We start from the raw sequence: 25,815 nt of genomic DNA, 5'->3' as shown, positions 1-25,815 counted from the left end.
GCAGTCAACAATAACTGCCACTTTCTAAAACATTTCAAAAAGAGAAAAATATATGTCAGGGGTTAATACATTTCCATGGTTGGGTAAGGGAGGAGAAAGAGAAGGTGTGAAAAGGGTATGACCTAGTGAGATAGCAAAAGCATGTGTGTATGAATCCATGTTTGGGGGGTCATGTATCATCGTGCCGTACGTGTTTTAAATCAAGCTTCGAGGTATTGCGAAGTATACATTTGAATTCCTTCTTATCCCGCGGTACGGGTCTGTGGATGGGCTGTCAAACTTTACCGAGCTCTTTTCGGATTTTGGTTGCAACAAAATGGGGGCGCACATTTTAGTTGATGATACATGAATGGGGGAATATGTGATTGCTGATATCTGTGCCTGTATTCCCTATCAACTATGTGTGTTATTACCTGAGGGTTGTAGAAATGAAGATAAAGAACAATTATGGTAAATGCAGTGGTATTCTATGTCAGGTTAATGAGCATTTGTCGGTTGAAGTCTTGTTCGGTGTCTGTTGAATGCAGTCTTCTTTGCACTTTTGCTCATAAGGTGCGAGCAAAAAGCTTTGTCAATGTCCATAGACTTACAAACGTGTTGGGCTAGCGTAATTTTAAAATTTCTAGGGAAACTGGGGGTCTATGGCATAGTTCATCAAATATCTGTGTATAAGGTTGTCAAAACTTCTTCTTTAATCCATCAGTTGTCTGTATACAGGCTCGTCAAATTCCTCGTCCAAGTGGGTCTTTTTACCTTGGAGAAAACGGAAAAACAGGTGAAAGAAACAGGTCGTGGAATCACCTTTTATCACAGCGTGGTTTCAATGGTTGGGTCGTAAATCAAATCCATTTTGTTATGCGATACAGTCATTACTTCAGGCAGTACTTTTCCAATATAACACAATCCTTCAGAGTTTGGGGCAAGCCACTTTATACGCCTTCCTCCCGCATATGAAATATGCATCATCGGGGAGAACATATGGGACGGAGTAGGACATTACCATATTACACATCTTCCATGTGAAATCTCCTAACCCTAATTCTCCCATCTGTCTAGTACACGTATCAGCTTGTACGATATGTGCACAGTATCCTGGTGATACCTCTCCAACTCTCGTAATCCTACTTCCTAGGGTATACATATACCGGAAAGATTTTCCTCTACTGGCTATGTGGCGTATAAGTTCTGTATCTGTTGGCATTCTATCGGCTCTATGTGAAAAGGTCATGGTTTGGTTACTCCATGACACTTCCCAATTTGCCGGCTTTCGGGGATTGGAAATGTTAAAACATATTAGGGATCTATCCACATGATATTGGTGGAGCTTCAAACTAGGAGGACTAGAGATATTAAACCTCCTGTCCACCGGTCTCCCACCCTTTAGCTCAAGTACCTCCCCTACCGTTAAAGGAAATGGTACTAGCCCTGATTTGCTATGACCTTGAGGTACTTGAGAGCATACCCAACAATCTGTTTGATTTAACACACTACCCACTAAGGAGTGATAGTTACTCAATGGATGCCGGTTCATGTTAATGTTAAAACTGGACTGACATTTCTTGATGCACCCATCCTCTACTACACTGTCACAGAGTCTACAGATACAGTTCTCTTTTCAGCTAACAATCCTTCACAATGTTTACAAATAACATGGCTGCTAGATCGTTTCCGGTACTCGCCTTTGCTTGGTGATTGTGTTGCTATTGGAAATTTACATCTCCGTCTCAGTCATCAGAAACCCATTCTGGATCCTTTCTCGACCTCACTGGTACTCTCACCGAAACAGACTGCTCTGGTCAACATCAGGGTCAACATGAAAACACGGATCACAGTCTCTTGAGGCGAGTCCATCTTACAGGAGGAGAAAAGGAGAAATTTGTAATGGGGGTATAGGAAAACAGTTTGAGGGGGAGAGAAACTTGTTACGATAATTAGTTCTCTAGTCTTGTTGTTCTTAAGGTGCTGTCTCTCAGTCTTCCAAACGAACATTCCGGTGATGCAATATTCCTTCCAAACCAGCGAACTTTCTGACCCTCCGTTAGGGGGTTTGATTATTGCCTTTACCGATTTGGTCGCGTCCACCTGGATGTCTTGTAGGATGGCTTCTGGAAGAGATGCCGACATCGTTCTGGGCTCACTTTCTTGTTTGTATTCCTGAGGGAAGTTTGACATGGGGTGCGACTTGCACAGGTTAACATTTGTGATTTTTACACTTTCATTTTTATAAACATTATTACATTTGTTACTTTCGTTCTTAATACAGTTACTAAGTGCATTTTTATCGTACAACATTGTGCCATTTCTCTGCAACCATAATCCTCTCCATTGCCATGTCTCTCTTCCCAAGATGAGGGTCAGATATGTAAGTTCAATTTCTTTGCATTTCACTTTCCTGTTGCCATAATTTTAAACAATCATAATGTTTGATCCGTCTCTTTACTGATTTAATGAGACATATCCTCCTCCTTAAATTCATTAACACTTCTGGGCTGAAGCTACCTACTCTTGGGAATTTCTCCCCGTCATGCATTGTCATTCTTTCCCATTCATCACATAAAACTTCTGTGTGTGAGCCGTATTTTTCACACATTACGTACCTTGCCGACCCGATTGGTCGGTTCACTAAATCAACCCGAACCGAGGTTGATCGCCCCCTTCCTGAACAACTGGCCCCCATAATTTGCAGGTGTTGCTTGCTCTACCTCTGACCTTTATATCAAGGTCTTCAGCGAACCCTTACAAAAAACCAAAATGTTCACGATAGGCTGACGGTGGTGGTTTACCGAGTACCCCACTTACTCGCCCACGCCGACCAATACGCCCACACACTGATATAGTGCTGGCGTACTCGACCCAGGGCCCCTATGAACCTTTGTTTACTGGAACATGTGGGTGTGATCCGCAGAGCATTAACCCTTTCCAGTAACTGTGGGGTTGTTGGATAATTCCTGAGTGACCAGCGAACTTCCCTTCAGAAAATAAAAAATTACACAAATCACGTCAGAATGTACAAATAGTGTTTATGACCGGGTTCGTACACAAATGGTACTGGTCAGACTAACTAATGCACACAATTACGTGCGGTACAATCGTTCAGTACATAAGCAACTAATCTTATGTACGGAGCGACCAGTGGAATCGACATTCAGCAGCTGCGAATTCCTTCAGCCTGAGCTTTATGGCCTATATGGGTTCCGCTCCAACCCTTCTTGGTGTTGGGCTACTTGACTCTATAGCGGACTTCCTTGTCTGCTGTACCTGGACCTCCTGGTCTGTTATGCGACCTCCTGGTCTGACCTCCTGGTCTGTTACAGTATGACCTCCTGGTCTGCTACACTCTAATGCTCTTTATATGTTTAACAAGGGATGCCTCCCTAGCCACCATGTATGTCACTTACACGTATGTACTTCACGAGAACTCGATGATTTCTGTGGTTCAATCCCCAAAATTGTAAAACTTATATAATTGCAAACACTCACTCACCACATGTACACTTTTGTTTCTATTTCTATTTCTGCGCAGAATTTTTTTTTTTCTTTAGACCAGATGTGTTGTAAATTTGGAGAAGGATCTGTTAATTTAAATTTCGGATATTAAAATAGATTTGCGCTATTTATAGCCTGTTGCGCTATTTATCGCCTGTTGAAAATCAACACTATCGTGTGACGAGTTACGTGGGTGTACCCAGACGCTCCGTTGCGTAATTTACGCTGTGTGCGTCGGCCTTTGCGTACGCGAGTCTCAGCCCTTTGTTAGAGACACGTGTACACAAAACCAATGTCCACCATAACACAATGTACACGTTTATCAATGTAGATGATCCTCGATCCTCTACTGAACCCCACACCAATCTCTCCTTGTACCTTTAGGTAGAGCTGCGTGTGTGCTTTACACTTTATCCCTTAACGCATTACTTTTACACTTTAACTATTTAAATAGCGACAAATCTCTCTTAGCACGTTTATCAATGCAAATGGCAAACAGGAAGGTGAGATGTGAAACTTACACAAATGAACATGCAATTCTAAATTAATCTAATAACATATATTGATGTAAGCACACGCATATAGATATTACATATAAGTACCAATCACTATTACTTATGATTGACTATGATATAGATTAAATAAATGCATTAAAAAAACCTCATTAAATGATGATTTCTTTTTTGACAATGGATGGCTGATTATTTCCTGAGTCAACTGAAAATCAGCCGCTTAGGGGGAAAAAAAAAATTGACCTTCCCAAAATGGCCGCTGCTCCTCCCCCTTCCACCTCCATGAGGGTCACACAAAATGGTGGACAGACCATGCGGCCTCTTGTCACAAAGAAAGTCATCATTCAAACTCCTAAAGTTATTCTAGGCCTGAGTTTAAAAAAAAAACTATATCAAGGCTATGCAGCAACTTTTAAAAATAATTTTAAACCTATTTAAACAGACAAACCATCCAATCTGCGTGTGTAGTTGGCACCAAATAGAAATTAAAAAAAACAGATTTTCAAAGACAATAACGTACTGTTCCTACCTTCCAGTTCCCGAATTCCCTCAGCACTCCTTACCAGGTGAAGCAGACAATTAACTGGTCAGCACTGCAGTATCCCCGACCTCCAAACGGTTTAACGAGGGATACTACCTTCTCCGCCCTTTGCTGATCGATAATGTCTGCTAAAATTACCTAGTGCAGATATGTGAAGACCGGAGGAGCCGCCAATTGACAATGTATATAATATTTGTCCTATTAAAAACACGTTAAAGGTTAAAGAACACAGTACGCAATTGGCGCAAAAGGTACCGCAAGGGTATGCGCAGACGCTGTGCACAGGGTGTGAACACAGGCATTGCAGATACTTACAGAATTAAACTAGAATAACTATACCTTAAGGAATGTACTTATACTGTAAACCTCTGTGTAGTGGTAGAGTGTAGATGCAACACCGTGTAACCTTATTAATTTAAAAGCTGTTCGAGCGTCACCGACGCTCTGAGAATACTTAACACTATAAGAAATACACAAATACCGTGCTTAGGGTCTAACGCCTTATATGAATGTTATACTTGCAAAAGAATAATACAATACAAGTCACACACTACAATATAACATAGACTAACTAACCAGATAACTACACAGGAAATACAATACAATACAATTACGTTTAAGGGAAAAAATGAGGGAGAAAGAGGAGAAGAGAGAGAGAGAGAGAGAAATGGCTCACCATAACAATACAGACAATATGATTGCAGTGAAGCTTACACATGTGAGGAACAATCGCTGCGCATGTTAGTCAATGCTGAGAATCTTTGTGGAGAAAATACTTGAGCTTACCCATACTGGCTGTCCCTATATACACAACCCTACAATACCGCATGGGACAGAAGCTAGACTCCATTTTGGGAAAACTCCAATGATTCCAAAGACTGCAACACATGGTTGAAAGGGGGAGGGGAAGACACCCAGCAGCAGCCATTTCTTACAAACAAACTAATCTTATTTCACATTCCAAACAACTTCCTAGGACCATCTTATTCAATTTCACATTCCAAACAACTTCAGTATCTCAATAACCAGAGCATATTCATCACAAGACCAGATCACAATGTAACCACACATATCAGCCTGCCATTGCTACCAGCACATATTCCCAGATCTATCACACAAACAAGTTACAATATCCTATTTAAACCAGCACCATTGACCTTAAAGCAATCTGTCTATATTTCCTTATCTAGCCATGTGAATTCAATACTTAGCCTTTAGCTTGGAGGTCAGTCCTGGGGATGTAGCCGCCATGCTGCTGGGTGCCAGGTAGCTGTGTGAGTGAGTGAGCCCTGTGATTTCCAGTGGATAATATCATACCTGCATTCCAGCTGTGGGGGTGTGTCAACCACAGGAAGTGTGTCTTCCACAGGAAGTGTGTCTTTCTTGTATCAGGGAGCTGAGCATGTGAGCTTGGTTATGCAAAATGTTGGGTGATGACTAACACATTCCTGTCTTCTGGAGAGCTATTGTTTGGCGAATACAAAACAAAACCCTGTCTCTGGGTTTTGTTCGATATTCATGATGTCCACTTTCAGTTGAGACAATGACATCTCAGCAATCATTCTTCTGGAGACAAACCTTAACCCATTCGTAAACACAGGTGTTGGCCCTCCTCATTGAGTCTCAAAGCTCAGTGTAATTAAAGGCTATTGTACTCCGTCTGCGGGAAAGATACTGATTTGGAATACAATTAATCTTCAATTACTATTCCTGTGCTTAACTATGCATATGAAGCTGTGAAGCCCTCCCAACATGCAAACTATTGTTTGGGGAATCTCTAAGGTCAAAGAGCCATTTGAGACCCACTGATACCTGCTGGACTCAGGGGAATATTAACTTATAAAATACATTATATGGTTAAATTATGTAACGATTGAGTCGCACGCTACGAACACATAAACTCTACCGTAAATGCGCATACCGTGCGCCTGCGGGTGCACGCAACAGCGAGTATGCGCACGCACGGGAGAGCTCACGCATGCGCAGCGCGGACATGTATGAGGTGCAAATATGGCAGTGTGCATAGTGATATTTTTCTGACTTTGACAGGAGAAAAAGCAAGAAGTGACTTTTCCCCCATCACATGAATTGAAGATCCTGCGGATAGAAAGCAGGAAGCTATCCTGAAGTCTGTTTACACACATTCTGGTACACTGCTGAGGCCAGCAATTGCTGCGGCCTGGATGTGTAGTGCGGTAGCAGCATGGACAGATACTCTGTCTGAGGAGATAGATACCCTGGACAGGGACTCTGTTCCAATGACCCTGGCACATATCAAGGACGCGGTCCTATATATGCGGGATGCCCAGAGGGACATTTGCCTGCTGGGCTCTAGAGTAAACGCAATGTCCATTTCTGCCAGAAGGGTCTTATGGACTCGGCAATGGACAGGGGATACCGACTCTAAAAAAACACATGGAGGTTTTACCTTATAAGGGTGAGGAATTGTTTGGGGACGGTCTCTCAGACCTAGTTTCCACAGCTACGGCTGGGAAGTCAAATTTCTTGCCTTATGTCCCTCCACAGCCTAAGAAAGCACCGTATTACCAAATGCAGTCCTTTCGTTCTCAGAAGAGCAAGAAAGTCAGAGGTGCATCCTTTCTTGCCAGAGGCAGGGGTAGAGGAAAGAGGCTGCACCATGCAGCTAGTTCCCAGGAACAAAAGTCCTCCCCGGCTTCCACTAAATCCACCACATGACGCTGGGGCTCCACAGGCGGAGCCAGGGGCCGTGGGGGCGCGTCTCCGGCATTTCAGCCACCAGTGGATTCGCTCACAGGTGGATCCTTGGGCTATACAAATTGTGTCTCAGGGATACAAGCTGGAATTCGAGGTGACGCCCCCTCACCATTACCTAAAATCGGCCTTGCCAGCTTCCCCCATGGAACGGGAGGTAGTGTTGGCGGCAATTCACAAACTTTTTCTCCAGCAGGTGGTGGTAGAGGTTCCCCCCCTTCAACAGGGAAGGGGCTACTATTCCACTATGTTTGTGGTACCGAAACCGGACGGTTCGGTCAGACCCATTTTGAATTTAAAATCCCTGAACATTTATCTGAAGAAATTCAAGTTCAAAATGAAATCGCTCAGAGCGGTCATTGCAAGCCTGGAAGAGGGGGATTTTATGGTGTCTCTGGACATCAAGGATGCTTACTTGCATGTCCCCATTTATCCACCTCATCAGGAGTACCTCAGGTTTGTGGTACAGGACTGTCATTACCAATTCCAGACGTTGCCGTTTGGCCTGTCCACGGCACCGAGAATATTTACCAAGGTGATTGCGGAAATGATGGTGCTCCTTCGGAAGCAAGGGGTTACCATTATCCCATACTTGGATGATCTCCTCATAAAGGCGAGGTCCAGGGAGCAGTTAATGTTCACTGTAGCACACTCTAAGGAAGTGTTGCGTCAGCACGGCTGGATTCTGAATATTCCAAAGTCGCAGCTGATTCCTACGACGCGTCTGCCCTTCCTGGGCATGATTCTGGACACAGACCAGAAGAAGGTGTTTGTCCCGGAGGAGAAGGCTCAGGAGCTCGTGACTCTGGTCAGGGACCTCCTAAAACCAAAACAGGTGTCGGTGCATCACTGCACGCGAGTCCTGGGAAAGATGGTGGCGTCATACGAAGCCATTCCCTTCGGCAGGTTCCATGCGAGGATCTTTCAGTGGGATCTGCTGGACAAGTGCTCCGGATCGCATCTTCAGATGCATCGGATGATCACCCTGTCCCCCAGGGCCAGAGTGTCTCTTCTGTGGTGGCTGCAAGGTGCTCACCTCCTCGAGGGCCGCAGATTCGGCATACAGGACTGGGTCCTGGTGACCACGGATGCAAGCCTCCGAGGGTGGGGAGCAGTCACTCAAGGAAGAAACTTCCAAGGGCTGTGGTCAAGTCAGGAGACTAGTCTGCACATAAATATTCTGGAGCTACGGGCCATATACAACGCCCTGAGTCAAGCGGAGCATCTGCTTCGAGACCAACCAGTGCTGATTCAGTCAGACAACATCACGGCAATCGCCCATGTAAACCGCCAGGGAGGCACAAGAAGCAGGGTGGCAATGGCGGAAGCCACCAGGATTCTTCGTTGGGCGGAGAATCACGTGCAAGCACTGTCGGCAGTGTTCATTCCGGGAGTGGACAACTGGGAAGCAGAATTCCTCAGCAGACACGACCTCCACCCGGGAGAGTGGGGACTTCATCAAGAAGTCTTCACGCAGATTGTAAATCGATGGGAACTGCCACAGGTGGACATGATGGCGTTCCGCCTCAACAAAAAGTTAAAGAGGTATTGCGCCAGGTCAAGGGACCCTCAGGCGATAGCTGTGGACGCACTGGTGACACCGTGGGTGTTCCAGTCGGTCTACGTGTTTCCTCCTCTTCCTCTCATACCCAAGGTACTGAGAATCGTAAGAAAAAGAGGAGTGAGAACAATACTCATTGTTCCGGATTGGCCAAGAAGGACTTGGTACTCAGAACTACAAGAAATGCTCGCAGAGGACCCATGGCCTCTGCCTCTCAGACAGGACCTGTTGCAACAGGGGCCCTGTCTGTTCCAAGACTTACCGCGGCTGCGTTTGACGGCATGGCGGTTGAACGCCGGATCCTAGCAGAAAAGGGCATTCCGGATGAAGTTATTCCTACGCTGATAAAGGCTAGGAAGGACGTGACAGCAAAACATTATCACTGTATATGGCGAAAATATGTTGCTTGGTGTGAGGCCAGGAAGGCCCCTACAGAGGAATTCCAGCTGGGTCGATTCCTACACTTCCTACAGTCAGGTGTGACTATGGGCCTGAAATTAGGGTCCATAAAGGTCCAGATTTCGGCGCCAATCCATTTTCTTTCAAAAAGAACTGGCTTCACTGCCTGAGGTTCAGACGTTTGTTAAGGGAGTGCTGCATATTCAGCACTGGTTTGAGCCACTTAAGACAGTGGAGCTAAAGTATCTCACGTGGAAAGTGGTCATGCTGTTGGCCTTAGCCTCAGGTAGGCGTGTGTCAGAATTGGCGGCTTTATCATGTAAAAGCCCCTATCTGGTTTTCCATATGGACAGGGCAGAATTGCGGACTCGTCCGCAATTTCTGCCAAAGGTGGTGTCATCTTTTCATTTGAACCAACCTATTGTGGTGCCTGCGGCTACTCGTGACTTGGAGGATTCCAAGTTGCTTGACGTAGTCAGGGCTTTGAAGGTTTATGTAACCAGAACGGCGGGAGTCAGGAAGACTGACCCGCTGTTTATCCTGTATGCGCCCAACAAGCTGGGTGCTCCTGCTTCAAAGCAAACTATTGCTCGCTGGATCTGTAACACAATTCAGCAGGCTTATTCTCCAAAATCAGTGAAAGCCCATTCCACAAGGAAGGTGGGCTCTTCTTGGGCGGCTGCCCGAGGGGTCTCGGCATTACAGCTTTGCCGAGCTGCTACTTGGTCGGGTTCAAACACTTTTGCAAAATTCTACAAGTTTGATTCCCTGGCTGAGGAGGACCTTGTGTTTGCCCATTCGGTGCTGCAGAGTCATCCGCACTCTCCCGCCCGTTTGGGAGCTTTGGTATAATCCCCATGGTCCTTACGGAGTCCCCAGCATCCACTAGGACGTTAGAGAAAATAAGAATTTACTCACCGGTAATTCTATTTCTCGTAGTCCGTAGTGGATGCTGGGCGCCCGTCCCAAGTGCGGACTTTCTGCAATACATGTATGTAGTTATTGCTTAATAAAGGTTTATAGTTATGTGGCATCCGTTGAGTGATGCTCAGTTGTTGTTCATACTGTTAAATGGGTAAGTTTATCACGAGTTGTACGGTGTGATTGGTGTGGCTGGTATGAGTCTTACCCTGGATTCCAAAATCCTTTCCTTGTAATGTCAGCTCTTCCAGGCACAGTTTCCTTAACTGAGGTCTGGAGGAGGGGCATAGAGGGAGGAGCCAGTGCACACCAGATAGTACTAAATCTTTCTTTAGAGTGCCCAGTCTCCTGCGGAGCCCGTCTATTCCCCATGGTCCTTACGGAGTCCCCAGCATCCACTACGGACTACGAGAAATAGAATTACCAGTGAGTAAATTCTTATTTTTGTACAGTCTAGGTTTTCCATGTTGACCTATTGACCCTGTCAACTTTCTTCCCTGTCAACATTCTGTACTCTGTGTCAACCATGTGGTGTCGACATATTGGCTGTTGACCTATTTCTGGACGACCTATTGAACCACACCCAAAAGAATGGCAGTGCTGGTTGTGAAAGCGTTATGGGTCTGAATAGCGATATGATCTTCCTATTGTCTGTCCTTGCACCCTGCCTGCGCCATGCTGCTACTTTATCTTACTGATGTCACTGTAAGATGCATGCTTACACAGTGCCGTAACTTGGCATTTTAGCGCTGTGTGCAAGAAACGACATTGGCGCGCCCCCCCCCCCATGTAAGATAGGGGCAGTGCGCGCCGTAGGCGCGTTAAAAATATATAGGGGCGTGGCTTCATGTGGAAGGGGCGTGGCCACAAAATAATAGCAATTCATACTACGGTGCACAGTAGTCTACATTATTCAAATTACGCTGCACAGTAGCGCCACTACACCAGGTAGAGCCCCTTTTATACAGTACAGCAGACAGCGTCCCCCTTTTTACACATTACAGCAGACAGTCTCCCTTTTAACACATTGCGGCAGCCAGTCCCCCTTTTTACACATTGCGGCAGCCAATCCCCCTTCTCACACATTGCGGCAGCCAGTCCCCCTTTTTACACATTGCGGCAGCCAGTCCCCCTTTTTACACATTGCGGCAGCCAGTCCCCCTTTTTACACATTGCGGCAGGCAGGCCCCCTTTTTACACATTGCGGCAGCCAGGCCCCCTTTTTACACATTGCGGCAGCCAGGCCCCCTTTTTACACATTGCGGCAGCCAGGTCCCCTTTTTACACATTGCGGCAGCCAAGCCCCCTTATTACACATTATGGCAGACGGTGTCCCCCTGAGAGAGAGAGAGAGAGAGAGACATACTTACCATCTCCCCGCTGACAGGCTCCTCGTGCAGCTCCCTCGGTGCAGGCAGGTGAGAAGGAGGAGGAGGGAGGGGGACTGGAGCCGCAGCAGCGCTATTTCATTGGTATTAAGCGCCGCTGCAGCATCCCCCTCTCCTTCCGTATTGGCTGCCCGGCACTGCTGTGGATGCTGGGATGGAGGAACCGCATCGCAGCATCCACAGCAGCGCCGGGCAGCCAATACGGAAGGAGAGGGGGATGCTGCAGCAGCGCTTACTACCAATGAAATAGTGCTGCTGCGGCCCCAGTCCCCGTCCCTCCTTCTCCGCTGCCCAGCGCTGCTCTCCTCCTCAGTGCGGCGGCGGCGCACGGCGCAGACTTCAGAGGCGGCATGTAATGAGTCAATTTGACTCATTACATGCCGCTGGCCGTGCACCCTCAGGGCAACTGCGCTGTGTGCCAAGCCCACTTGGCACACACGTAGTTACGGCCCTGTGCTTACACATTGTCAGTCCTTGCTCCCTGCCTGCGCCATGCTGCTACTTTATCTTACCGATGTCACTGTAAGATGCATGCTTACACATTGTCAGCCCTTGCTCCCTGCCTGCGCCATGCTGCTACTTTATCTTACCGATGTCACTGTAAGAAGCATGCTTACACATTGTCAGTCCTTGCTCCCTGCCTGCGCCATGCTGCTACTTTATCTTACCGATGTCACTGTAAGAAGCATGCTTACACATTGTCAGTCCTTGCTCCCTGCCTGCGCCATGCTGCTACTTTATCTTACTGATGTCACGGTAAGATGCATGCTTACACACTGTCAGTACATGTATTTGTCCAGTAGTGCAGTGCAGACATAAAGCCGTGTGTGCGATATTTCCTGTGATTCAGTTTGATCGTCTCAAAATTTGTTACAGAAACTCTTGCTGTGATAGATGTGTGCCTCAGTGTGTGTGAACACCTATATGGGATAGAAACATAGAAACATAGAATTTGACGGCAGATAAGAACCACTTGGCCCATCTAGTCTGCCCCTTTTTTATTTTATCCTTTAGGCAATCTCAACCCTTTTTTAACCTTAATTCTTTGTAAGGATATTCATATGCCTGTCCCAAGCATGTTTAAATTGCCCTACAGTCTTAGCCTCTACCACCTCTGATGGGAGGCTATTCCACACATCCACTACCCTTTCTGTAAAGTAATTTTTCCTTAAATTTCCCCTGAACCTCCCCCCCTCCAGTCTCAATGTATGCCCTCGAGTTCTAATACTTCTTTTCCTTTGAAGAATGTTTCCCTCCTGAACTTTGTTAAGACCCTTGATATATTTGAAAGTTTCTATCATGTCCCCCCTTTCCCTTCTCTCCTCCAAACTATACATGTTAAGATCTTTTAGCCTTTCCGGGTAAGTTTTGTGATGTAGGCCATGCACCATTTTAGTTGCCCTTCTTTGTACACTCTCTAATGTATTTATATCCTTCTGGAGATATGGTCTCCAGAACTGGACACAGTATTCCAGATGGGGCCGTACCAATGACCTATACAGTGGCATTATCACTTCTTTTTTCCTGCTACTGATTCCTCTCCCTATGCAACCAAGCATCTGACTTGCCTTTCTCATTGATTTGTTGCATTGCTTTCCTGCCTTCAAGTCACTTGAAATAATGACTCCTAAATCTCTTTCCTCCTCAGTAGTTTCCATTATAGTACCCTTGATACTATACTTAGCCTTTGGGTTTTTGAGACCCAAGTGCACGATTTTGCATTTTTTAGCATTAAACTGTAGTTGCCACGTTCTTGACCATTTCTCAAGCCTACCTAGGTCATTAATCATTTGTTTGACCCCTCCCGGTGTGTCTACCCTGTTGCATATCTTTGTATCATCTGCAAAAAGGCATATCTTCCCTTCAATACCATCTGCAATGTCACCAACAAAGATATTAAAGAGAACTGGACCAAGTACAGATCCCTGGGGTACTCCACTGGTAACATTTCCCTCCATAGATTGCACTCCATTAACTACGACTGTCTGTTTCCTATCCTGCAACCAGGTTCTTATCCATTTAACTGATTTATAATCCACCCCCAGGCTTTCAAGTTTATTTAGCAGTCTGCGATGTGGGACAGTGTCAAATGCCTTACTAAAGTCTAGATATGCTACATCTACAGCTCCCCCTTGATCTATTATTTTCATCACAGAGTCAAAAAAGTAAAAAAGATTTGTTTGGCATGATCTCCCACCAGTAAATCCATGCTGTTTTGGATCCTGTAAGTGGTTTGATTTAAGATATTCCACTACTCTTTCTTTTAATAGTTTTTCCATTACTTTCCCTACTACTGATGTAAGGCTTACTGGTCTGTAGTTACTTGCTTCTTCCTTGCTTCCACTTTTGTGCAGTGGAACTACATTTGCTCTTTTCCAGTCCTCTGGAATAGCACATGTATTTAGTGACTGGTTAAATAATTCTGTTAAAGGTGTAACCAGCACATCTTTTAGCTCTTTGAGTATCCTTGGGTGTATCCCATCTGGTCCCATTGATTTATCCACTTTTAGTTTTGAAAGTTCTGTTAGGACCTTCTCCTCTGTAAATGTATTTTCATCTACCTTATGTTTATGAATGTCCTTGCAACTTAACTGTGGCCCCATCCCTTCTTCTGTAGTAAATACTGAGCAAAAATAATTATTTAGGTGATCTGCTATTGCCTTGTCTCCCTCCACCAAATGCTCACTCTCTGTCATAAGTCTTATTATTCCTCCATTTGATTTTCTCCTTTCACTTATATACTTAAAAAAAGTTTTGCCCCCTTTATCTACTGACTGGGCCATTTTCTCCTCAGCTTCTGCCTTTGCACGTCTGATCACTTTCTTAGCATCCTTCCATCTGTCCAGATACACCTCTTTGTCGTTATTATTTTGAGTCTGTTTGTATTTCCTAAAAGCCATCTTTTTTGCTTTCACACTAGTTGATACTTCTTTTGTGAACCACACTGGCTTCCTTTTCCTGGTGCTTTTCCTAGCCATTTTGATACAAAGGTCTGTTGCACTTAGTATTGCACTTTTTCAGTTTTTTCCACCTCTCCTGCACTCCTTCCAAGTTCCTCCAGTCTGCCAATGAATCACTTAAACATCTCCCCATTTTTGCAAAGTCAGCATTTCTAAAATCCAACACCTTTGTTTTTGTGTGACAGGAGTTGGATCCTGTCTTTATACTAAACCATACTGCTTGATGATCACTGGATCCCAGGTGCTCACCCACATATATATCAGATATCCTATCACCATTTGTAAGAATTAGATCTAATATTGAGTCTTTGCGAGTGGGCTCCCTCACCAATTGCTTGAGAGATGCTCCCTGTAAGGAATGTAGAAATTTGGCACTTGTAGCTGAACTTGCAAAAGACCCTTCCCAATTTACATCAGGTAAATTAAAGTCTCCCATGATTATGACTTCTCCCTTTAAAGTCATTTTAGAGATGTCCAGCAATAGGTTCCTGTCCAAATCCTGCCCCTGGCCTGGTGGTCTATAGATCACCCCAATGCGAATAATGTCCTTCTTCCCAGTTTCTATGGTGACCCAAAGGGCCTCAGTTTTGGCTTTAATATTTTGTATTAAAGTAGCATTTATGCTTTTTTTCACATACATTGCTACCCCTCCTCATATTCTTCCTATTCTATCCTTCCTAAATAAATTGTATCCTGGTATAGCTAAGTCCCAGTCATGATTCTCATTGCACCAAGACTCTGTAATTGCCACAAAATCCAGGTTATCCCTTGTCATTATCGCAATTAGCTCTGGAATTTTGTCTCCTAAGCTCCTAGCATTTGCAGACATAGCTTTAAGAATTTTGTCTGTGCATTTGTTATTAGTAGCCATGTCCAGAGCATACAAAATAAATGACAAGTTTAAAGTTGAAATTACCTGTTTGGGGATGTTGCTCAGTATTTGTTTTCTTTTACTAATCAGTAATCATACTCTGTCCTTTACACTATGACTACACCTTACTAAATATAAAGATATAGTACACCTGGCCACAATGGGTAAATGTTCAAAGGAGGTAAACACCAGTCAGTATGCAATAATAAACTGTTTCACCGAGCAACTTCCCCACACATGCAATGACATTTACAAGAAATCATTACATCAAGAAACATACATAAGTTTGCATAAGAGAGAACTGTAGTGAGCAGATTTGGGATGCCTTTTCATAGGTTTGTAAAATCAGATAATATGCATAAGATGAATTGCATACTTTTGAGGCATTAAGGCAGACCATTTGTGGTAGTGTTGGTGTGTTGATGTTTCCCTTCTGTTTTCCTTCGGTTTAACGCAGATATAACACTATTTTTATAATAACACTTTTATGTCAGCACTACCAGCCGATGGCTATCCAACCGTATACTAGACATTAAATAGGAACAATATCCATGTGAATGCAATGATTGCAAACTCCACCCAATACAATCCCCCTTTAAGCTAAGGCCATAAATTAGCTTAGAAAAACAGACATTACATACCAATAAGGCAGCCAACTATGGGGGTAATTCCAAGTTGATCGCAGCAGGATTTTTGTTAGCAATTGGGCAAAACCATGGCCCTCATTCCGAGTTGTTCGCTCGCAAGGCGAATGTAGCAGAGTTACACACGCTAAGCCGCCGCCTACTGGGAGTGAATCTTAGCTTCTTAAAATTGCGACCGACGTACGCGCAATATTGCGATTACAAACGAGTTAGCAGTTTCAGAGTAGCTCCAGACTTACTCTGCCTGTGCGATCATTTCAGTGCTTGTCGTTCCTGGTTGACGTCACAAACACACCCAGCGTTCGCCCAGGCACTCCCACCGTTTCCCCGGCCACTCCTGCGTTTTTTCCGGAAACGGTAGCGTTTTCAGCCACACGCCCCTGAAACGCCGTGTTTCCGCCCAGTAACACCCATTTCCTGTCAATCACATTACGATCGCCGGAGCGAAGAAAAAGCCGTGAGTAAAAATACTTTCTTCATAGTAAAGTTACTTGGCGCAGTCGCAGTGCGAACATTGCGCATGCGTACTAAGCGGATTTTCACTGCGATGCGATGAAAAATACCGAGCGAACAACTCGGAATGAGGGCCCATGTGCACTGCAGGGGAGGCAGATATAACATGTGTAGAGAGAGTTAGATTTTGGTGTGGTGTGTTCAATCTGCAATCTAATTTGCAGTGTAAAAATAAAGCAGCCAGTATTTACCCTGCACAGAAATAAAATAACCCACCCAAATCTAACGCTTTCTGCACATGTTATATCTGCCTCCCCTGCAGTGCACATGGTTTTGCCCAATTGGTATCAAAAATCCTGCTGCGATCAACTTGGAATTACCCCCTATATCTTTACACAGAGAAAAACATACAAAAAAAAAACCCTCACTTTTTCAATATACCTAAACTATTCAATGATATGAATACTTTCTGCAGCGGTGTACACTGTGTTCCACAGGGAATACATCGGGGTATAGAGATGGATCTTGATCCAGAGGCACCAACAGGCTAAAGCTTTAAACTGTCCCAGAATGCATTGCGGGGCCTCCTCTATATAACCCCACCTCCAGGCACTGTGAGCTCAGTTTTAGACTTGGTGCCTGCGTAAGCAGGTCACTTAACAGGGGAGGCTGCGCAAGGTAGCCCTGAAAATCTATTTAGAAGACTTCAAGGGCTGCAGCACTTCATATGTCAGTGTGACATACTGTGCTGCGGCTCCATCACCTCCCAAGTGGCGTTGCATACTCCCGCTGTCTCTGTTCCCGGGTACTTGCGGCGGAGGCGCTCCGGTTCCTAGGCACACCACCGCAGATGCTCTCCTGGATCGCGTGGTTGCTTCTAAGGGAGGAGGTAAGAGGGTCCCCCAGGCAGGACCCGCCATTAAATCGCGTTCTGGTCGCGGTCTAAGGAGACTGACTGTGATGCTGGCGTGGACACTGTGGCCGTGCAGGGACCCCACTATATCCACCAGGGCAGGGGAGCACAGGTCGGATAATACATTATCCGTTGTTAATTAATAAGGTTCCATAGTACCCGGTGGTGAGGACCAGCATAGGGGATACGGCACTTGACCTGTAGCCCCTCCCCCAGATCCGGGCGCCTTCTACTGCTGGTGTTCCCGCCCTGGAGCTGCCTCACACTCTCCCTGACTGAGACTTTAGGCGCCAACTTATCACATTAGCTGCGACTGGTCTCCGGGACTGCAGGGCAAGGTCTTAAGTATTCTACATGTCATTTTAAGACAGCGTTTGTTAAGAACAAGTGTACCTCTACCAGAATATATTGTACAAGTATTCTGATATATACATCCGGTCTCAAACCGCGCATTGTTTTATATATATATATATATATATATATATATATACACTAGTCCAGTGCAGTTTTATTGTCTGACTAAAATAATTATCTGCATTGTCACTGTAACTGTGTGTGCCTGTATCTGCTGTGTGAATTTCACTTTCAGTGTATCACAAGCTATAGCTGTCACTGTATTCTGTACCCTAGGGGACTAGGTGCGTCAGGGACTACTATATAGTGCTGTGCAGTATTTACAGTTTAGTGTATTTTACTGTGTATTTCAGTCACCTCATACAGCATTTATTCTCTGCTTGTGTGTTGTATTTTCTGACACATAAATGGGGGATTAATTTGCAGGTATTATATTTGTCTGGCTATATCGTACTATTCCGCCCTAAGGTTACATTCATTATAATATCTACCACAAAGGGCGGGAAATCCGTGGATGCTCCTGCATCATGCAGCACATGCACCAAGGATTTGCCTGAGGGTGAAGTTTTGAAGGATGGTCTGTGTAATATGTGCCATACATCTCCCAGCCAGTCCACTGCTCCTGTAACCAATCAGGAGCCACCTTGGGCGGCGTTCTCAAATATGCTTAATACGCTTGTGACACGCCTTAGGCCCCATATGACAAAAACCTACCTCACGTCCCTCTACGTTCAAGGGGTCATCTAAGCGGGCAGCCTCCTCCTCACAATCCACTAATATCTCAGATGATACTTCTGATGAGGATGGGGAGTATACTGATGCATCAGACACAGATACAGTCGCTTCTGACGAGGAAACTACAATGCAAGTTGATGTCCCTGACCTAGTGGAGGCTATTAAGCTGATTCTACAAATCGATGATGATGTAGATCCCACTACTGCGTCTAAGAAGTCGGATAAATGTAAACGTCAGAAGGTAACTAAAGTAGTCTTACCACATTCTGACCATTTGGTAGACATACGTCAGGAACCCTGGTCTTCTCCAGGAAAGAAATTCTCCCTGTCTAAAAATTTGCTGGCTCATTATCCTCTCCGCTGAGTTGTATAACAAGTGGGAAAATTCACCGCCGGTGGATTCCCATGTCACCCGTCTTGTGGTGTCATCTACTCTGCCTGTCACAACTGTCACCTCACTGAAGGAACCGACAGATAAACGTGTCGAAGGATGCTTGAAGTCTATTTACTCCCTTACAGGTGCTGTACATAGACCCACTATTGCTGTCTCCTGGGCCGCAAAAGTAATTGAAGCATGGGTTCAGGCTATAGAGGAAGAGCTGCCTCAGGATATACTGTATCTGACACTGCCAGACAATATCTGTCTCATATTGCCACCGCCTCCCACTACATTCAGGAGGCGTCCTCTGAGGCAGGTGTGATGGCGGCCAAGGCGTCGACTATGTCCATCCTGGCTCGCTGAATTCTGTGGTTGAGATCATGGAAGGTGGACCTGGACTCCAAAAAGACCTTGGAAGTACTCCCTTTTAAGGGAGACATCCTATTTGGGGAGGATCTGAATAAGATTGTGACTTAGCGGCTGCTAAGACTGCGTTTCTCCCAAATACTAATCCTTCAACACAGAAGGCAAAGAGTACCACTTTTCGTTCCTTTCGACCTCAAGGGAAAGCAAAAGGTCAGGCATACCCGAGACAAGCTCGTGTTCCCAAAACCACTAAGCCCAAAGCAAAACAATCCTGGGATGCCCGTCAGCCTGCTTCTAAACACGACAAGCCTGCTGCATGACTGGGCGGGCCTCCCCTTGGGGGATCCCAGGGTGTGAGGCCGACTTCTGCAATTCACCCAGATCTGGTTAAATACCACTTCAGACGCATGGGTGCGAGAAGTCTTCACTCACGGGTACGCAGTCTCTTTCAAGAGACGTCCCCACCGCCAGTTCTGAACGACGGTTATCCCTTCGGACCCGTTGAAGGCGCAAGTTCTACACCTAGTTGTGTGTTCCTTCCTGGATACAGAAGTGGTAGTGATGGTACCCCTGTCCCAGAGAGGCGGAGGATACTACTCGACCCTGTTTCTAGTCCCGAAACCCAATGGGTCTTTCCGGCCTATACTCAACCTCAAATCACTGAACAAATTTGTGAGAGTGTCCAAGTTCCGTATGGAAACGCTGTGCTCGATTGTACTGGCCATGGAACCCGGAGATTATATGGTATCCCTAGATATACAAGATGCCTATCTGCATATACCTATTGCCATATCACATCAGCAATATCTGCGGTTTGCTATTGGCAACCTTCATTATAAGTTCCAGGCTCTGCTGTTGGACTGGCCACGGCCCCTCAGATCTTCACCAAGGTTATGGCCGTGATGACGGTTCATCTGCGTCGTCAGGGAATCAAGATCCTGCCGTATATCTGAGCGACTTGCTGATCCTGGTGAACTCCCAAGATGTCCTTCTCTTTCATCTACAACTGACGGTAAACTTCCTACAAGCCCACGGGTGGCTCGTCAACTGGAAGAAGTCCTCACTGGTCCCTGCTCGGAGCATGGTGCACCTGGGGGCACTGCTGGACACACACAGCCAAAGACTGTTTCTGTCTCCAGAGAAAGTCCTGAAACTTCAGGACAGGATCAGATACTTCCTCTCTCACCCAAGAGTGTCGCTACACTCGGTGATGCAAGTTCTAGGCCTCATGGTGTCGGCTTTCGACATGGTAGAATACGCTCAATTTCATTCCCGCCCTCTGCAGAGGTTAATCCTTTCTAAGTGGGACGGCCTGCCTCATCGGATCAGGTCTCAAATGATCTTCTTGACTCTGGAGGTTCGTCTGTCACTGATCTGGTGGCTACAGGAACAACAGTTGAGCAGGGGCCGTCTCTTCTGGATCCCCAACTAGGTCCTGCTGACTATGGACGCCATTCTGCAGGGTTGGGGTGCGGTGCTAGAGCAACACTCTCTCCAGGGTCGCTGGACCAAGGAGGAATCTCTCCTCCCAATAAAGAATCTGGAATTGCGGGCAGTGTTCAATGGTTTGACTCTTGCCATGCCTCTGATTCAGAACAGGCCTGTTCAAGTACAATCAGAGAACGCCACCACGGTGGCATGCATAAACCATCAAGGCGGCACTCAAAGCTGCATGGCAATGATGGAAGTGTCAAAAATTCTTTGTTGGACGGAACGCCATTGCCAGCAATATCGGCAGTGTTCATTCCGGGAGTCCTCATCTGGGAAGCGGATTTCCTCAGTCGCCAGGACGTACATGCCGGAGAGTGGAATCTTCATCAGGAAATCTTTCAACTCCTAGTGGACAAGTGGGGTCTACCAGACCTGATGGTATCACAACACAATCACAAAGTTCCGGTCTTCGGATCAAGAACAAGGGATCCTCAAGCAGCGTTCGTGGACGCACTGGCAATTCCATGGAACTTTCGGCTGCCCTCCGTGTTCCCTCCAGTGTCACTTCTGCCCAGGGTACTACGGAAGTTCAAGCAAGAAGGAGGAATACTACTTCTAGTTGCTCCAGCGTGGCCCAGAAGCATTGGTTCTCAGAACTACAAGGTCTATAGATAGAGCGTCTAGAGCGTCCTCTTCTACTTTCTCAATGCCCAGACCTCCTCATTCAGGGCCCTTGTGTCTACCCGGACCTGGCCAGACTGGCTTTGACGGCGTGGCTCTTGAAGTTTTACTCCTGAGTCCCAAAGGATTCTCCGAGGTGGTTATTCACACTATGCTAAAGGCCCGCAAACCGGCTTTTGCTCGGATTTATTATTCTGCACGGATTTATTATCGGGTCTGGAATTCTTACTTCACCTGGTGTGCTGCTAAGAATTACGATGCTTACAAGTTTAGTACTTCCAAACTTCTCTCTTTTTTGCAACAAGGCCTGGATTTAGGACTTCGTCTGGCCTCCCTCAAGGTTTACATATCTACCTTGTCGGTGTGGTTTCAGAGAAAACTTGCGTCTATTCCTGATGTCCATACATTCACTCAGGGTATACTGCAGATTCAGCCTCCCTATGTCCCTCCTGTGGCTCCATAGGATCTGTCTGTTGTCTTAAATGCCCTGCAAGAGTCTCCATCTGAACCTCTTGAGTCAGTGGACCTTAAGTAGCTTACAGTCAGGGTCCTTTTCTTATTGGCTATTGCCTCTGCCAGAAGGGTATCGGAATTGGGCGCTTTGTCCTTTTGTCCACCCTTTTTGATATTTCATCGTGACCATGCAGTTCTCCGAACTCGTCCCGGTTATTTGCCTAAGGTGGTGTCATCTTTTCACTTTAACCAAGAGATTGTGGTTCTGGCCTTCATCTCTTCTCACTTGTCCTCCAAAGAGCGGTCTTTGGATGTGGTAAGGGCTGTCCATGTTTATGTGGAAAGGACTGCCTCTATCAGGAGGTCAGATACCCTTTTTGTACTTTTTGGTTTCCACAAACGTGACTGGTCTGCGAATAAGCAAACCTTGGCCAGATGGATTAGAATGGTGATTGCACAAGCTTATGCGCAGGCTTGGCTCCCGGCTCCTGCTGCTACTCAGTCTGTTGGACATTCTTGCGCGGCCCGCCATGGCGCGTCCGCAGTACAGTTGTGCAAGGCAGCTACGTGGTCCTCAGTGAACACGTTCATTAGTTTCTATGCCTTTGATACTTCCGCCTCCCAGGATGCTTCCTTTGGACGCTGGGTTCTCATACCCGCTAAGGTGCATCCCTTCTCTTGAGGAACTGCTTTAGGACTTCCCAGATGTATTCCCTGTGGAACACAGTGTACCCCGCTACAGAAAAGGAGATTTATGGTAGACTTACCATAGTTAAATCTCTTTCTGCGAGGTACACTGGGTTCCACAGGGCGCCAACCCTGACGCACTTAGCTTCTTTGGGTTTGTATGGCATTAGCCGCTAGTCCCTTCTCCTGTCATAAAAGCGTGGTTCTATGTGACTAACATCTGCCTTCTCTTTTACCTGCTTCTGCATTGGACTGGTTAACTAAACCTGAGCTCACAGTGCCTGTAGGCAGGGTTATATAGAGGAGGCCCCGCAATGCATCCTGGGACAGTCTAAAGCATTAGCCTGTTGGTGCCTCTGGATCAAGATCCATCTCTACACACCGATGTATTCCCTGTGGAACCCAGTGTACCTCGCAGAAAGAGATTTAACTATGGTAAGTCTACCCTAAATCTCCTTTTCATGGGGAGGAAATCAGAATTGCTGAGACTCATAGCATAATTTGGGTAATAGTCCAGCAGTGCCTGTCCACCCTCGACCTCCTCCTGTTTTATTTGGCCACACGCAATGCCTGTACCTAAACCCTGTGCGTTGCAGGTAATGCTGTTGGACGACGACTGCCGACACTGTCAGATGTCATCATGTGCCAGGCAAAATCTGATAACCCTTATTATATGTTGCTATGGAGTGGCCAACTTTTTGGACCGACACACTGAGATATACAAGTCATTTATATTTAAAAGCAACCAATCAGCTGTCAGGTACTCATTAAGAGTACTGTGCATAATGGGTATTAACCGTTTTTTCTGTAATTGCAATACTCTGAGAATGCTATGGGAATTCAATGTCGGTAGACACAATTTACACCATTAGTAAAAAAACTGCTGACTTACCAGTGCTGGGCCTGATATCAAGGTACAAAGTGCAATGATGTATTGTCATATACTGGTAACTCACATAATAAATGTCTAATGCCTTCTTTTCTTATGGACGTATCCAAATAAAATAGAAGCTTTACAATAAATGCTATTTAGAAACACATTAAAGGTGGAGCTAATAAGTGAGGCAATTATTAGAGAGAGGCCCTTCTTCAGGAAATAGCTAGTGGTGGTCTGTTACCATGTGATACAGGGAAATAAGGTCCTTTCCATGACCACTATTGTGCTACAGATGCGTCCTAATACATCCAGTCCCAGTACGCCATGCAGCGTGAGATGCCTGGCGTGAGTGAGCTGCCAGATCCTGTGCCGCTCTGCTAATGTCGGGTGTCCTTTTAAAACGAAAACGCATCTTAGTCGCAACGCAATGTGACTAGGACGCACCAGGAGACTGTGCTGAATAATGTGATATATGACACTTGTATATGGTGTGTGGCTGAGTCTGTATACGGAGCAAAGCAGAACTTGTATTGGGGAAAAGCTGCAGCTGCTACATTGTATCACCTTGTGTACAGATTCAGAGACTGCATGTAATGGTGTCCAAGTTTACTGTTTGCCGGAGGTGCGGGATGCCATCCGAACTTGGACTTTTTTTTTTTTTAAGCGACAGTCATTTCCAAGGCATAACCATGCCTTATAAATAACTGCTGCTTTAATAAAAACGCCCGAGTTCGGCCGACATCCCGCGCCTCCAACAAATTCGGACATCATTACATTCCACCATCAGTCGCACACAGTATACAAGTATCGCATACTAAATGAATCAGCACAGTGTCCTCGTGCATCGTAGTCGCATTGCATTTCGACTGAGATGCATTTTCGGCCAAAAAAGATGCAAAAAAGTCACCCAATGCTAGAACAGTATCACACTACCTGGCGTGCCGAGAGGGGCTGTTTGGGGTGACTGCGGTAGAGGTGTATGAGGACATATCTGTGTTTACGTGACAGTGAAAACAATCTGAAATTCAGATTGATACATTTTTTTCTAAGCGGCCAATAACAGTTTTAAAGCTTAGCAAATAAAATAATTTTATGGCTGTGAAATAAGAACAGATAAGACATTGCACTTCACAATGTTTAGGAAGATCTTCTAAATGGGATATATATATATATATATATATATATATGTGGTATTTAGTTTGCCGGCTGTTGGGATCCCGGTGCACAGTATACCGGCGCCTGAATCCTGACACCCGGCATACCGACAACTTTTCTCCCTCTTGGGGGTCCACGACACCCCTGGAGGGAGAACAGATAGAGTGCGCCCGCAAGTGGCTCATTTGCACTCGCCCAGCTGTCGGTATGCCGGTGGTCGGAATTCCGGCGCCGGTATGCTGGCCGCTGGGAGACCGGCCACCGGCATACTATACTACACACATATATATATATATATATATATGTTGAAAGATAAGCCCGGCACTCTGTTTGTAGTCCAGATTTTGCCCCGGTGCCTCCAGTGTGTTTCGGGGAATTCAACCCCTTTCTCAAGATGACACGCTTCACACATCTTGAGAAAGGGGTTGAATTCCCCGAAACGTCGATGTCCCTGTTTTGATGTTTCAATAACAATCAGCTTTTTGATAAGACCTTGAGTGCCGCAGACTCCTTTATTTACTATATATATATATATATATATATATATATATATATATATATTGGCAGCATGCAAACTGCAAGTGTATGGGTCTGCTGTGAAAAATGGAATATCTTGTTGGGTGGTTAAACATATCCTTCACGGTATCAAAAAGCATGAAATACTGGCCCAAAGCTGCTCCATCCCTGCTGCAGGGTTATAGGTATGAGGGCTGGAGCACAAGCTTGCATAGGCCAACTGGTAGGCAGGAGGTATACCTTATTGGCTGGGCATGGGTTAATAAGCACCTACAGAGAATCTCACGTACAGACCAATTTACCTGCTGAGAGGAATTGTATGAAGAAAGTGTTTGTGTTTATATAACAGGATAGTAAAATGTTTTCTGTTATTTGTTATAGGAGGATTACCAGTTACATTCTGTTTACAAATCAAAAGTTCTAGAATTTCCTCTGGACGAGCTCCCATCTGGTACGTTCTCATGTAGCTTCTTTCATATTGTCACATGATTCGCTTCACTACTATAATGTTCCTTTAATCATTTTTATCCAAAGTGCATGCATTGTAAGTGTCGGGCTGGGGCATGAAGGGCCCACCGGGGGAATGCAGTGGTAGGGCACCAACCTTAGTGATGTGGCCAGGCTCCAGCTGCCACAGAGGCTTGGCTAACCATTAGAGCAGTGGTCTCCAACCTTAATTGGGGTGTGAGCTACTCAAGAAAAATGAAACCTCCTGAGGAGCTACTAAAGTTTTTGAAACAAAAGCCGTACTTGAATGGTTGCTGGTGCGCTCTCAGTGTTACGACTGGACTCGTGGGCA

The 25,815-nt window shown here is 45.6% G+C and overlaps 1 protein-coding gene across 7 annotated transcripts in view; it reads left to right on the top strand.

Moving 5' to 3' along the window:
* Positions 1-25,815, top strand: part of ADAM22 (ADAM metallopeptidase domain 22) — a 500,813-nt gene that overhangs the window by 300,853 nt on the left and 174,145 nt on the right. For all 7 annotated transcript variants that reach the window (XM_063921513.1, XM_063921518.1, XM_063921515.1 and 4 more), the window contains exon 7: positions 25,398-25,467. In XM_063921513.1, coding sequence (XP_063777583.1) covers positions 25,398-25,467 — 70 coding nt within the window. The remainder of the gene's footprint in view (positions 1-25,397; positions 25,468-25,815) is intronic.

This window comes from Pseudophryne corroboree, chromosome 5, assembly GCF_028390025.1.
Source record: "Pseudophryne corroboree isolate aPseCor3 chromosome 5, aPseCor3.hap2, whole genome shotgun sequence".
Lineage (NCBI taxonomy): Eukaryota > Metazoa > Chordata > Amphibia > Anura > Myobatrachidae > Pseudophryne > Pseudophryne corroboree.
The sequence above is the reverse complement of the archived record's forward strand: the minus strand, read 5'-3'. Positions and strand labels throughout refer to the sequence as shown.